The 14,774-nt window shown below is 48.5% G+C and overlaps 2 protein-coding genes across 9 annotated transcripts in view; one reads left to right on the top strand and one right to left on the bottom strand.

The window, feature by feature from the left end:
* The window catches only part of Dcaf1 (DDB1 and CUL4 associated factor 1), an 86,647-nt gene extending 78,391 nt beyond the window's left edge, over positions 1-8,256 (top strand). For 4 of the 8 annotated variants that reach the window (XM_051205239.1, XM_051205215.1, XM_051205232.1 and 1 more), the window contains 2 exons: positions 1,006-1,258; positions 7,285-8,256. In XM_051205239.1, the coding sequence (XP_051061196.1) occupies positions 1,006-1,258; positions 7,285-7,343 (312 nt within the window). In that variant the 3' untranslated portion in view covers positions 7,344-8,256. Of the gene's footprint in view, positions 1-1,005; positions 1,259-2,638; positions 2,673-3,217; positions 3,331-7,284 lie in introns of those variants that run through there. The other 4 variants (XR_007835825.1, XR_007835824.1, XM_051205253.1 and 1 more) reach the window with 4 other exon arrangements.
* A 2,756-nt stretch (positions 8,257-11,012) lies between these two features.
* On the bottom strand, positions 11,013-14,179 carry Rbm15b (RNA binding motif protein 15B). Its single transcript, XM_051205297.1, has one exon. It carries the CDS (start codon positions 14,003-14,005, stop codon positions 11,333-11,335), a length of 2,673 nt encoding a protein of 890 aa, XP_051061254.1. The 5' UTR covers positions 14,006-14,179; the 3' UTR covers positions 11,013-11,332.
* Positions 14,180-14,774: the final 595 nt, after the last annotated feature.

The raw sequence follows: 14,774 nt of genomic DNA, 5'->3' as shown, positions 1-14,774 counted from the left end.
ACAAGCATGAACCTTCTTGAATCCCCAGAATCCACATAAAGCTGGTTATGGTAGCAAGTAATTGTAATCCCATAACTCCTATAGTGACAGGAGGGGGTAGGTAGAGACAGGAGAATCGACAGAAGCTTTCAGACCAGACTAGATACTGTGGCTGAAGAAGAAGAGATCCTGTCTTAAGATGGAAGATGAGGATCAACACTTGGAGGGTATCCTCTGACCACCACATGTGTGCTATTACACGTCTGCCCACCTGTACTAACACCACACACACACACACACACACACACACACACACACACACACACACCTGTTGTGTGTTAAAAAGTCTTTAATGGTTGTTCCTGAGTTATGAGGCCTAGATGCAGAGATGCTTATGGACAAGTCTGGCTTATTCTGTAGCTGTGATTTTTCTTTCCTTTTCTTCTTTGTGGTGCTGGAGTTTGAACCCAGGCCCTTGTTAGCAAAGTGCTTATCTTTTAAGTGAGTGGCAGCAGGATAACTAGAGAAAATGGTTCACTGCTTTTGTGGCACATTATTTATTGATTGATTTATTGTTTGTAACAGGAAAAAGTAGATGTCTATTTGCTCTGTCTTGTGTGCCTGGTTTGTTTTGGAGTTGGCAGCTCAGCAGCTGTGTTCTTTGTTTTGCTAGAACATGGAACTTTAGGTTTCAGGGAAAACCTTTTGTTCCAGTGTCTCAGTTCCTCACTTTGGTTGATGGAGTAGACAGAAGAGTCCCTCAGGTTTTTGAAGGTTATTGGTGGCTTAAGACACACATGAGGCAGGTTTTCTGCTTTGCATAAGGGCTACATGACCAGGATGCCCTCGTCCTTGCTGAGGGGGTTTTCAAATGTCTTGAATGTGTATTGAATGTCTGTCCCAATCATCATGGATAACAGTTTATTCCTTTGTGCCTTTCCCCTTTCCCAGAGTAGGAATTACCACATGGCCCATATGGGTTAAGCCTTTGTGTTTGTCCTAATGGACTTGATGCTCTCTCTCCAGGAAGAAGAAGAGCAGGAGGAAGAGGATGATGATGAAGATGATGACGACACTGATGATTTAGATGAACTTGACACTGACCAGTTGCTGGAGGCCGAACTGGAGGAAGATGACAACAATGAGAACGCAGGAGAGGATGGAGACAACGACTTCTCTCCCTCTGATGAGGAGCTAGCAAATCTTCTAGAAGAGGGAGAGGAGGGGGAAGATGAAGACTCTGATGCAGACGAGGAAGTAGAGCTAATCCTGGGCGACAGTAAGTATAAGGCAGAGTTTTGGATGAGCCCTAGCACCCTGGGCCAGGTCACTCTTCTTGGACCAACCCAGTCCAGAAGACAGCTGTGCTTGGGCTCTGCTGATTCTCCACTCTGGCATCAATCACCCCTGTTCTCCTGTTAGACTTTGTAACCGTTCCAGCTGGCTCCCACCTCTTACATTTCAACCAAAGGCCTGTAAACTTTTTCTGTCAAAGCAAAGTCAATGCTTTTTTCACTTCCTGGGCTGTATGGTCTGCATTGCAGACACTCAGCTCTGCTGTAATAATGAGAAAGTAGTCACAGGCCAAACATAAGTTGATGTTTATAACTATCCCAATAAAACGTATTTACAAAGTAGGTATGAGCTTACAGCTTTTGAATTCCTTCTTTAAAGGCTTGACTTTAGGAAGGCCAAAGCACAGCTATCACTTGAGGTTCAGGCTGCTGTCAGTGAGAAGTGGTTTATCACAGACTGCTGTGCCTTTGTGACTGCTGTATAGAAATTAATGGCCTTTTGTGGGAGAGCCATTTCCAGTCTGCTTTTGGCCAGTCCTCTGCTCAAGGCTGAGCAACAAATGCATCTATTTTATTCAATCCTCCCCTACTTGTTCCAAAGTTTAAAGAACAAACTTCAGTTAGTGTAGTAATTTCCTACTAATAGATTTCTGAAGCCATCTTCTACTTTAGCTAATGAATCTCAGATAAACCAATTAGCAACATTTAGACTGAGCAAACACCACCATTGCACTCTTACTTGTCTCAGCATTGCTATAGAGTGCCATTGTTGGCAGCCTTGTAGCTGTGGTCCTAGTTCTTTGTATTGCTACCCTGCCCGAGTGAGGAGTGACTCCTGTCTCATATACCCGGCTAACATACCCAGCATTCTCACAGGCATGGTAGGTATTGTGTGTAATAATGACAGCCACTAATCACAGAGGGATGTTCACATTTAATTAAATTAAAAATTAGCTTATTTCCAAATGCCCTGTAGCCATGTGTTGCTACTGTGCTCAGCAGCAAGAATATACACATATCATTTAATATCATGACAGAAAGTTGTGTTGTGATGGCCTAGGCCAAGCAAATGCCAAGCTTCTTCATCAAAGGGCCTTATGTGTATGATCATAGTTCTTGGTGGGAGAAGAGGTGGGTGACTGATTTTTAAAGCATTTGAATATATATACTCCTGATAAGTACTGTGTTCACAGTACTGCTTCACCTGATGTAAGCCCATACTCTTTGGGACAGATAGCTAAAGACTGACAGTTGATTGCCTTAGCAGAGACATTTTAGCAAGTTCTCTTAGAGTTATTTGAGGAAGCTCTTGGTGGGGTTGGGGTTGCTTATATCCACCTATCTGCTGTTTATCATATTTAAAGGTTGAGGTGATCCCGGCCATGACCTGAAAGCCAGGTAAGAAGGACCCAGAGACATTTTTAAACAGAATATCAATGTTACCAATTATACCTCCTTTCAATTAATAACAGTAGTTAATAATACAGGAGAGGTGGGGGTCAGTTAACAGCAGGAAGCTGGTGCCACCCCCACATGTAAGAGAGTGTCCATTTTTTTTTTGTTGTTGTCTGTAAGTAAAAAATACTTTATCAAAGCATAAGATTTAGAGAAGTTTGCAGATAAACTAGACAGCGTAGTCAAATGCTGCTTTTGAAGGAGGGATTCTACAACAAAGTTACCAACAAGGGCTGCAATACTATTATTGGGTATCCCATTTTTGTTCAGTTAGGACTATTCTTCCAGAGCCTACTTTATAGTGAGAGGTAGCTAGACTGCATATTCTGAAGAACTGAATCCCTGTTTTAAACCAGTACAATATCTCCATAAAGGTGGGGGGGAAGGTATAACCCAGAGAATGAAAATAAAACTACTCCCCAACAAAGATGAAATAGAGAAACCTTCCCACCCCCTACTCTAACCCTGACAACTGCCTTCATTCACAGGGCTGTGTACTTAATCCATGATGGGGCAGTGAATGAAAGCAGAGAGCGGCTACCAGTGATCGTGTCCCAACAATCCAGATGACACTTCCAGCTTCTGCTCATGCTTTACAACAGTAAATGACACATAGATGTGCTAATGTGCATTTAATCACCAGAGGAGCGAAGATATCTGGGCTTTTTTTATTCTGTAATGTTTCTAAACCTCTACCCATTAAATGCAAAGAAAAATGGAAGGAGTCTTGACAGAGCAGCAGGGACGCCCATGTGGTGATAAGATGGATTTATCCGCGGCAAGGAGCCTAATCTGTGCTCCAATTTATTCTAGGTCTTGGACTTTGCTGTTTCGATATAAACAGGCACATCCCCAGTGCTGGGGACTACTTGCCTTCCAGACACCTTAGCATAGCCCTAGCTTACCTGTTTTGGGATGATGCATTTTGGTATGAAACACCCTTTAAGTTTTACATTGGCTCTTATTCTGGCAGGGATAGTTGACACTTCAGTGTTTCTCTGAAAGGGGGGATCCTGAGCAGCAGTGGCTACGTGGTTAATGCACACTGCTCTCAGCTGTTGAGCTGGGACACTAGGTACTGGTTTAGCCAAGGATGCTTGGTTTTATGTGGGGCAGCATGGTCATCTCCTCAGACCCTGAGTTTGTCCTAGTCACCTAAGTTGGTTTACTGTGTGGCCCAGATTGGCCTCAATTCCCCAATCCTTCTGCCTTCATCTTATGAGTACTGGGATTACAGGCATGTACTGCCACACCCAGCTTCAGGTTTTCCATTCTTAATTTGAATATAAACCCTCTTAATTTGTATTTGTTAACAGTACGCCCTCCTTTTGCCATTCTGAAAATTTCTTCTCTCAAAACAAAGGTAACCTGGAAAACTTTTAATTCTATAAGAATATTGTCACTATGATCTGGTTGTAAATATTGACATATACATGACAGTTGGATATTTCTGCTTGGACTCTGAGGTGGAGGCACAGAGGTGGCACCTGTAGGTTGTCCTTTATTGATTGCTCTTCCTGTGTTTTGTGGGCTGTCCATTTTGGATATTGCTATCCCTCATGGCTGCACTAAACTCCTCATAAGAATTATTGTTACAAGCTTCATTCTGATTGTCTGGAGGAACTCCCCCTGAGCTTATGGGGCCCCTTTTAGGGTATGGTGAAAGCCATAGAAACCCACACTCTATAGGTTGCCATTTGATTTTGCATAGGCCCTGGGTCCTGCAGGGCACAGCTCCAGACACAGAACCCTAGTGCTTGAGAGAAAGGCATGTTGTCTTCAGGGTCCTTGTGTCTCTGCTCGTAGGGACCCTTTGCTCCTAAACCAGGATGATATTTATAGTTCATCTGTCTTAGCTGCATAGACCTTTCAGAATGGGAGATCCTGACCAGAGGCTGGGGAAGTGGTCAGTGGAACACTTGGGGCTGAGAAAAGGCTAGGCTGGTCGATAGAAGCAGTCCTGTCATCTGACCACTGGGTACTGTGATCCTCACTGAGCAGTCCTTATATGTGATGCAGAGTTAGGTTTTGCTGGCCCTTTTTTTGCAGTAGGCTAGGGGGATTGAATTGCCCCCTTTTGGGTAAGGTTCTCTGGCAGGTGGGCCTGGTATTATTGACTTGCCTATAATGCAAGCACTAAAGGATTCTGTAGAGGTCTGCAGAGGTGTCTGGCAGGGACAGGTGCTGTGTGTGGCTCTGGGGAGCACTGCCTTACTGTTTCTGGAGCTTTTACCCCAAGCCATGGGTATGGTATGTTGATGTTCAAGTGTTAGCTTTTTATGCTATGACCACTCTATTGTAGTGACCAATCCTTGCCATGTTGGGCCATTACTTGAAGACCATTCTTCTGTTAGAACTGTCTTCCTTTTACTGTGCTCCCATCCCCCCAAGGGAACCTGCAGAGAATGAAGATTTGGGAACATGCATTTTTCCTTCCTTACCTTGCCCTAGAATTCTTTCAGGTACCTTGGAGAGGCTGCTGAGGCTGTGTACGTGTGGGCACCCCTTTCCATATGGACATGTTAGAGTCCAGGGGTTTCAGGGTTCAGGCTATATTGCCCACACTCCTGGGAACCTTATGAAAATATTTCCACAGCTTGTTATTATTTTAAAAATCTTTAAGGGGCTAGAAGAGATGGTTCAGTGGTTAAGAGCATTTGATCTTGTAGGACCTGGGTTTGATTCCCAGCACCTACAGACAGCTTACAACCATCTGTAACTCCAGTTCCCGGGGATCTGATGTCCTGTTACCTACTCAGGCACCTGACACAGATATCCTTGCAAGCAAAACACCCATCTATACTCTTTTTTTTAGAGTTCAAATTATATTTAGGGAGGGAACATGCTTTCTACAGTGTGGAGGCCAGAGGAAGATAGTTTGTGGAATTGGTTCTTTCCATTATGTAGACTCTAGGGGACAGGCTGTAAGTTGATAGGATTGGTGGCAGGGACCTTTGCCTGCTGAGATACTTACTGGCCCTTTTTCATAGCTTCTTGAACAAACAGTAGGCCTTAATTTTTTTTTTTTTAAGTTTTGACTTCAGATAGGTATGTGCTTTTTGTTTTGAGGGCCCTTTGGTGAGGGAGGGTTAGAATAGGGTCTCACTATAGCCAGGTGACCTCTCCTGAGCTTGGGATTACACCCATGGCTTTGAGGGGCTTTTTTTTTTTTTTTAAAGCTTACATAATTTTTTTTTAATTTTTTTAAAATTTATATAACAAAGTCCATTTAAATGAAAACAAACATTTATAGACAATATTTGGGAATTTTGGGTGTTGTTCTTTCCAAACTACTTACTGCTGGTAAGGGACGCTGTCCCTTGGGGGATTTGAAGAAGATTCAGAAATCCTGGCTGTAGTCTGTAAGGCTGCTTTGTCCAGCTGTTTTGCTCTTTTGCTATCATTTAGTTTCATTCCTCAGTAGAAGTGTCAGTGATTTTATTCCTTGTGTGCACATTGTCAGAGGCCTTTGGTCTCTCTCCATGCTCCTTCTGGCTTCCTCCTCTTTGTGGCTGTCTGTCTCTTCTATAGCTGCATTACAATATAAGGATTGAGTCCTAGGGTCATCTGCCTTTGTAGGCTCCTGAGGACTGGAGAAAGGGATTCAACCTGGCTTTAAAAATAAATTTTAGTGCCTGGCTATGGTGGTGCACGCTTTTAATCCCAGCACTTGGGAGGCAGAGGCAGGTGGATCTCTGAGTTCAAGGCCAGCCTGGACTACAGAGCTAGTTCTAGGACAGCCAGGGCTTCACAGAGAAACCCTGTCTTAAAAACAGCTCCCCTCCCCCCCTTAAAAAAGTTAGTATATTTAAGGTATCCATCATGAAAATATGGGACTTATGTAAAAAGGGTTATTGTATTGAAAAATGGACATGACCACTATCTAACCATCACCCACTTCCTATGGCAAGAACAGCTTAAAACAAACAAAAAACCCTCAAAACACCCTCCCCCAACCCTCATTAGTCTGATATACAGTATACATTCATTGATATTGTGCTCATGTTGTATGTTAGGACTCTAGACTTGTTTATCCTTTGTATCTGCTACTTTGAACTGTTGGCTTTGTTCTGTCCAGTATCCCAGTCCCCTGGTAACATTTTTTTTTTTTTTTTTTTAAAAGATGGGTTAACTCTGCAACTCGGGCTGGGCTAGAACTCACTATAGCCCATAAGCTTCCTTGGGGTCAGGCTTATCCTGCCATAAAGACACAATAGGCCTGGGGCTGGGACCTCTGTGTTCCTCTTAGCCCTGTCCCTTTGTAGCCCGGTGCCCCAGGTGGAGGCTTGTGGACATTTGATCCTTCTGGGGCATCTCAGGCAGGAAGCAGGGCCTCCAGGTTCAGGTCTTTTGAAAGGCAAGAGAACTAAAGGTCCCAAGGGTGTTCATTGTTGCCAGCAACAGGCATATTCTCTGGAGCCAAGCTCCAAGAAGTTAATTGTTGTGTTTTCTTTCTGGAAACTGGTAATTAACCCTGCTCAGGCATAAGTGTGTTGAATGCAGGGTTTCCTACAATCCTAGCACATAATTCTTTCTCCCTTCTCTTACCTTTCAGCAGACAGCTCGGACAACTCTGATTTGGAAGATGACATCATCTTATCTCTGAATGAGTGATGTGCCATCCCCACTCGGAAGAGAATCTTGGCAGGCCAGAGAAACTGAGTGAATGAATTCAGAACACCTGCCTTTTGCTGTCTCCCAGGGCTGTCCGTTAAGGAACTGTATGCCCTGAATTCAGAGGACTGATTTAGAGTCTCCCTGGAATCTAAGGGCCCTTCTAAAAACAATAACAACCACAAAAAAGACTATAGGGACTAGGCCCTAGTTTGCATCCCCTCCTCCTAGGAAGGACATAGCTTTCCTCAAGGGAAAAAACAAACATGTCTCTGGGTATTTCACAATATATTTTCTTTGTATAATGTTCTTTACTTAAAGGACAAGAAATAGTTTTTTATAAAACTTTAAAAAGAAAAAGAAAAAAAAAAAAAAAAAGCAACAGGCATTTATAACGGAGGGTCTGAACTTATATCCACCAGTCTCCTAACCCTGCACTTCATTTTCTTTGAAGAAAATGATGTCTAAGGAACAATATAGAGGCATTTTTACATACGTATTTAAATGAAGAGGAAAATCGTGGTTTCTTAAATTGATAAGGATTAAGAATATTTTATTATAAATATAATATATGATTTTTTAACCTGTTTTGTTGCCTCATACACTGTCAAGTTCATTTGTTTTCCTTTGTGCCAGGGCGGGAATGGAAGGCATGGCTTGTTACTTGGAAGTGCCCGGCTCCCACCTTGGTGGCCAGGCAGCAGTTCTGTGGTCCTTGGTTTTGTAGAGTTGAGAGAACTTTAGGGATATAAATTCACTCCCTCTCTTTCTCTTTGTGATTCAGTTTTTCAAAAGTCTTTTTTCCTTCCCTTTCTCCCCAATGTGGAAAGTACAAATCAAAGGTCTTTTTCTTTAATGTAAAGTGTATTTATTTAAAAAAAAATACAAAATAAACTACAAGTCTGTCTTTGTTTATGGCCTTTCCTTGTTTTCTTTTACTGAAGTGGGGTGTTACTGTCCACCCCCTCACAGTTCTGACCAGACCACAGGTCTTGTGAGGATGCCTTGGGGACACAGGGAGTAGGGCTACATCTCTGTTACCATGTGTGGGCCCTTTCGGGATCACTCTGGCCACCCCTTTTGGAGAAAAACCTCACCGGTCTAAAGCTGACAAAGTGTCAGGGGCTTTTGTTATCCTGCCTCTTCCCTTCTGACACTATGCACCATTAATTTCTCTGACTTTGCCCAAACGGTAGCTTCAGTTTCTGTTACTTAGGCATTAATTACACGGCCACAGAGACACCTCTCCCTTAACTGAGAAGGGTGCATTGGGTATGAAATAAACAAGCAACACTTGACAGCGAAAACTCTCCAGGGGTAGGTAGAGCCTGCTAACTTAAGATCACAACCTGTCACGCTGAAATGGCCTTTACTACAGAAGTACATCCTGTTCCTTTAAAAGCCTAGGCCTCAGCTCACTTGCTTCATGCCTTGGCATTAAATAGTTAGCTGACAACAGCCAGTGAAGTGTGATGGCTGGTACTGAGTACAGCTGAAGAGAAAGCAGTAAAAACTCTGCACTGTCACTAATGCAGCTCATCTGCCAGGAGCTCTTGGGAGCACCCACAGGCCTCCCTAAGGTAGAGATGGCTACATTTAATAGGAAAGCACAATTCTGGTTGACTTGACAACACTCCCTTAGGAACGTGCTTCCTGAGACTAAAGGAAAACATCTTTCTTGTTCTACTAGGGTTCAAAACCTGAGTCACTTAGGAAGACACGGGATATGAAAACACTACCAATTAGGGGGTTTTGTCTGTTCATGTTTTTTGCCTTCATGAAACATCCTCAGGCACTGGGTACCTGATGTTGGCTTTCTCACGGGAGACAATATCATTGATCAAACAAGACCTTGGCCACCTGACCCACCTTTAATGCTGGCAGGGCTGGCTGAGAGGCCACAGGACCTGTTATGTCTTAAGGGCTCAAAGGAAGTGGTTAAGATGGTCCAAGGTGGAAGGTTACAGTGGGGTGTGGTTCTTCACCCAGAAACAGTGGTTATCAGTGGAGCCAAAGGGTGCCCCCTTTCAAATAGGCTGATGAAACTTGCTTTGTTAAAGATGGGGATCCAGAGGTGCTACAACAGCTGTTCTGTGACACTGTTCAAGATCTACAAGAAAGACTACACAACAGGCCTTTGAGATGAGGCCCACTGTGGCTTCTGGTGGTATGACAAAGAATCCTCAAGTTTGGGGCACCAGATGGATTGACTTGCTCCAGTCCCTGAAGGCAGTGGCCACACAGCTCAATGCTACTACTAATGCTGTAGAGCAGTGGTTCTTAACCTTCCTATGGTGCGACCCTTTAATACAGTTCTTATGTGGTGACCCAACCATAAAATTATTTCATTGCTACTTCATAACTGTAATCTTGACACTGTTATGAATCATAATGTAAATATCTTCTGGCAATATTCAGTTTGTCAACGGGGTTGCGACCCACAGGTTGAGAATCATTGTTTTAGAGGCATGCTTGGTCTCATGAATACCAGTCAGGGCCTGGTGAGTGAAAAGTCCCTGCTCTGCCCAGTCTTCAGAATTTCTGTCCTTGTAGACAGGCATGAACACCATACAACCTCCAAGGTCCATCTCAGAGACATAAGTGCTGTCTCAGGAAGTGGGTCTGAATCTGACCAGGATTCCCACTGTCCTAGGCCTGACTGGTTTGGACCACCCAGATTGTCATATTTTTAGCCTTGCTGTAATCTGTGGTGACAACTGTAGCCTGATCCAGCTTCCTACTGAGACAGCAAAGGCAGAGCCTCAAACTCTTTAGCTCACTTTTCCCTCTGAGCCCAAGGATGCCCAATCTGTTTCCTTCTAACCATAGTTGATGTGGCTCTAGGCTCTAGCCTATCATTCAGCAACTGTGACTTCTTTCCCACAAAGAAATATCTATTTCCTTACCTCATTTCTGTGTATCAGAGCACGAACATTATGTTACTCATCAAGGACATCTTCCTGGCACTGTTTCCCTTGCAGCATTGAGGACTGTAGTTGGGGGGGTGGTTGTTTGTCATAAAGCTCTAGGTTTGACTGGCACAGGCTCACTCTACTGAAATAGCCCTGGAAGACCAAAGAAAGCCCAAAATCACAAGCACATTGAAGAGACAACCAAGTTAGGCTGCTTCTCACCCTGCATGCCAACTTTTGCCTCTAGGACTCCTGGGAACCAGGTAGCTGACTCTGATATTGGACACCCTAAACTACATTAAGACTAAAGCCTGAACCAGAGGGAGCCTGGACAGGTCATGTACAAGGCCCCTTAGCATAAATATTGCACTATTCCTTCCCCCCCTGAATGCAAGACTACAAACCTGAAAACTACCCTCTGTCCAACAGGCTTTAAAATTGGGAGCTTTGTCTAAGAGCCATACCTCAAACTGAAGCATACACTTGGACAGGGAAAAAACAAAACAAAACAAGAAACTACCTGTAGCTGTTGGCACAGATCTTAGGCCCAGACCCTTCCTCTAACAGGCTCAGCTCAGGGTGGTGTTAACAGGGCCCACGTCACACAAGCCCGCTGGCCACCAGCTAAGATTGACAAGTGTGAGCAGAGTCCCGACATGAAGAGCTGAGCACCACCAACGCAGCACAACTTTTAGACACGGGGCATGCACCGAGGGAAGGTTTCCATTCTTTAAGAAAAAACCTGATTAAACCAGGATTAAAAATTCATCCTCTGACAAAGGCTTTACTGACAGATTTTCATACAGTTAGTCAAAAAAATAAAAATAAAAAAATACAGAATACAGCAGACAGTATCTCATACACAGGAAACATAACAGGAGTTTCTTCTTGTTAAAAACAAACAAAAAGCCCCAGACCTAAGAACTCAGTTTTAGCAGTGGACAGGGTGCCACCAAATGAACCAGAACAACCCAGCAGAGAATTCAAACCAAGGGAGTAAGGTAGGTAGAGGAGGGAGCAGATTTTTAAAATAACTGCTTTTGTGACACAGACACAGCTGGAAAGAACAGGTGTGGGCTAGGCAGTGTCTCTTACTATAACTATCACCATGTGCTCTTCCTCTAGCTTGCCCAATGTCCTCAGTGCTGACTGGAGGTACTGCTGTGAAAAGTCGCAGGGTGGGAAGGCATAGAGCATGCCTGTGCTGTCTCTGCCCTTAGACCCACCCACTGGCAGGCTGATCACCCCTGCAGCCTGCTTCTGTTTCAAGTAGGAGACCAGGTTCCTGAGAAGCCGCCTCTGTAGGCCTGGCTCCACCGTGGGCACCCCCTCGGTGCCAGGCCCACTGGGGGCTGACTGGATGGCTAGGAGCACTGCATAGCCGTTGGGGCTCCCCTGCTTGATACGACGGGTGACCTCATCCAGCTTGGGCTGGTCCAGTCGAAGGCGCTGGGCAATCTTTAGCTGGGTCAGCTTGCTGCCAGAAGTGTGGTCTTTGAGGAGACCGCTGATAACTCCCTGGTCCCCTTCTAGGATGTGCATAGATGTTGGAAAGCAGCTATTTTTCAAAACTAGAAGCCCATTCCAACCCAGCTGCAGTGTCTGAGCATACTCTGAAAGAGTCTTTAGCTTTTTGGTCTCGTGTTTTGGCTCTTCAAGAGCCTTGGACTCTGCCTCAATGGTCCGATGATTGCGTTCACTCTCTCTAGTCTTCTTCGCGTGGGAAGAGTCTGGAGCCTCGTGGTGGTGGTGATGGTGGCCCCTCTCCTCCACACCATGCCTGCTGTTGCTAAGGGAGTTGCTGCCGGACTCCTTGGTCCCTTCACTGGAGTGGTTCTCCTTCCGGCTCCGCTCAGGGGTGCGGTCCGAGCCTCGCTCAGACTGCTGCCCCCCACCCTTGGTCCTGCTCCGTTCCTCATAAGGGGAGTGAGCTGTCCTTCCACGGTCACTGGAAAGGCTCCTCCGCTTCCGTCTCTCTTCCCAGGGTTTGGCTATACTCCGGTCCCCATCTCCTCCCCAGCGCTCACCACTCCGGCTGCGCACTGAGCGGCTATAGCCCTCCAGGCTGTTTCTGCGGTCCGAACTTTTACTGAGGCTGGTCCAGTCCCCTTCCAAAAAGGTCCGGTCTCGGTCTGAATACAGAAGGTGTGGAGGGGTCCTATCCCGCACCCTAAGGTCAGCATCCAGGTTTCGATGCCGGGTATATCCATCAGTGAGCAGCTCATAATGCACGGGGAGAGGTGAGGGCTGGTACTGCTGGGGATAGCGAGTCTCCTCTGCTTTGGCAAAATCCACCCTGAGCCTGCGATCTGGACCACCCAAGGGAAAGCCCCTCATTTTAGCACAGGCGGCTTGGGCTGCGTCCAGGCTCTCGTACTGGATGTAGGCAAAGCTGTCTCCTTTGACATGATCGATGGTCCGAATGCTCCCAAAGCGATCAAATTCCCTGGCCAAGGCAGCCAGCGAGGTGTTAGGTCCCAGACCACCCACCCAGAGGCGGGTGGTGGGGTTAGCCTTGCCATAGCCTATCTTTATGGGGTTTCTGCCAATCACGCGACCGGACATGGCCACCTTGGCTCTGTGTGCCATGTCCAGGTTCTGAAACTTGAGGAAAGCATAGGCACCACCCTGGCCACGGGCAGGCCTCTTGATGACCACCTCCTCAATGATGCCGTACTTCTCGAAGGCCCGTCGAAGCTCCACCTCGGATACACTGTGGTCCAGGTTCCCGATGAAGAGGTTTCGAGTGGCTCTCTGGTCATCCTCTGGCATCAGGTCCTCCTCGCACACGGCCGGGTAGCCGTAGGGGCGCCCACGGTCGTCGTACAACCCGTAGTAGTCCAAGGCCCGCTCCCGAGACAGTCCCACGGCCGCCGCGGCCGCGGCATCCAGGGCGAAGGCAGCCGCCGTGTGCCGAGCGCGGGGCTCCCGCAGGGGCGGGGCGGCCACCGGAGACAGCGAGCGCTGCTTGTACTGGTAGCCCCCGTGCAGCGGCAGGTAGCCCAGCGGATCGGCGGGCGTGGGAGGCCCTGGGGGCGGCGTGGAGGCAGCGGCGCTGCTGCTGCTGCTGCGCCGGCTGCTCCCGCCGCCGCCGCCGCGCAGGTAGACCGGCTCCACCTTGAGCGGCCGGTCGTACAGCAGCAGCTGCCGGGCCAGGGCATGCTGCCGGGCTTCACGCGCGTCCTGTGGGTGCCGGAAGTTCACGTAGGCCACGCGGCCCAGCTCGGGGGTGTGCGAGAGGCGCAGGCTGATCTCACCGAAACGCTTGAACTGGTGGAAGAGCCGGTCCTCCAGGTGCTCGGCCGGCAGCGCGGGGCTCAGGCTGCTGATGAGGAGCGTCTTGTATTCCGGAGCCGCCGTGGAGCCGGGCCCCGCAGGTTCCGCCCCGGGCGGCGGCGGGGGCGGTGGGAGTGGAGATGCGCGGGGCGACGCGCCGCCAGCACCGGGGTCCCCCGAGGCCTTGCCGGTGCGCCCGCCGCCTCCGGGCGCGCCCGAGGAGCGCCCGCCGCTCGCTCGGTGGTTCGCATCCCCGGCAGCGCGGCCGTCGCGATGCCCGCCGCCGCCGCCGCCGCTGCCGCGGGGCTTGTCACGAGCCCGCGCTGGGACCGGGTGCTTGGTGCCGCCGGAGGCCTTGTGCGCTGCTCGCCGCCCGCCCGCCTCCGCCTCCCGTTCGCGCTCCCGCGGCCGCTTCGCGGACGATGACGAGCCACGCCCGCTCGGGCTGGAGTCTCGCTCGTTCTGCCGCTTCATGGCGCCGGCGCGGCGGGCGGGCGGCCCGCAGGCTCCTCACAGCGGCAGCGGCGGCGGCCCAGGAGGCAGCGCCCCCGGCGCCGCCATCTTGGACAAAAGGACTCGGCGCGGCAGCGGCGGCGGGGCGGGGCGGGAGCGGCGCCGGGGGCCGGGAGCTGCGTTATCAAGCTGCGCCGGCCACACCACGTGACTGGGGTGGGCGGGACGAGAGTTTCGCTCGGCGCCTGCCATTGGGCCCGGCGGCCCGGCACCACGTGACACCTTGGCAAGCGCGAGCGGGCTGCACTGCGCTCTGGCGCCTCCCCGTGGCCGGCGGGCCTTAGGCGCGGGTACCGCGTTGTGTGCGGATTCCCTCAGGAGCGAGCCCGGGCCACAGCTGCACCTAGGCTTTGTGCTCTAGGGCTAGCCGCTACGGGTCCGCCTACAGGACTGCCTACTTTTTTGCGAGCTCCAGGCCGTGCCCACTGGAACAATAAAAGCCACTTGACCGGTGGCCTCTGCGTGAAGTATCCCACTCAGACCTATTCCCCTCCATGGCGTTTTCTAACTGGGACCACAGGTGGCATCCTAGAAGGATCCTTACACCCTGTCTAGGATCCACATCCCTGGCATCTTCTGCATTGAGATTCTTCAGGCTCTGTCCTGGCAAGACCCTGAAAACAAACTTTATAGATGCACGTGAGACCTCCCTAGGTCCAGGTACAGAAACTAAAAGACTGCATTTGCAACCTACAGGCATCTTGGTGCCCCTTGGTCCAACTTTCTGCTG

The sequence above is a fragment of the Phodopus roborovskii genome, unplaced genomic scaffold (assembly GCF_943737965.1).
Source record: "Phodopus roborovskii unplaced genomic scaffold, PHOROB, whole genome shotgun sequence".
NCBI lineage: Eukaryota > Metazoa > Chordata > Mammalia > Rodentia > Cricetidae > Phodopus > Phodopus roborovskii.
This window is presented reverse-complemented; position numbering and strand designations above follow the sequence as displayed.

What these genes read in the sequence shown, in the direction of transcription:
- Rbm15b (XM_051205297.1), bottom strand. Translation starts at nt 14,005, where the DNA reads ATGAAGCGGCAGAACGAGCGAGACTCCAGCCCGAGCGGGCGTGGCTCG.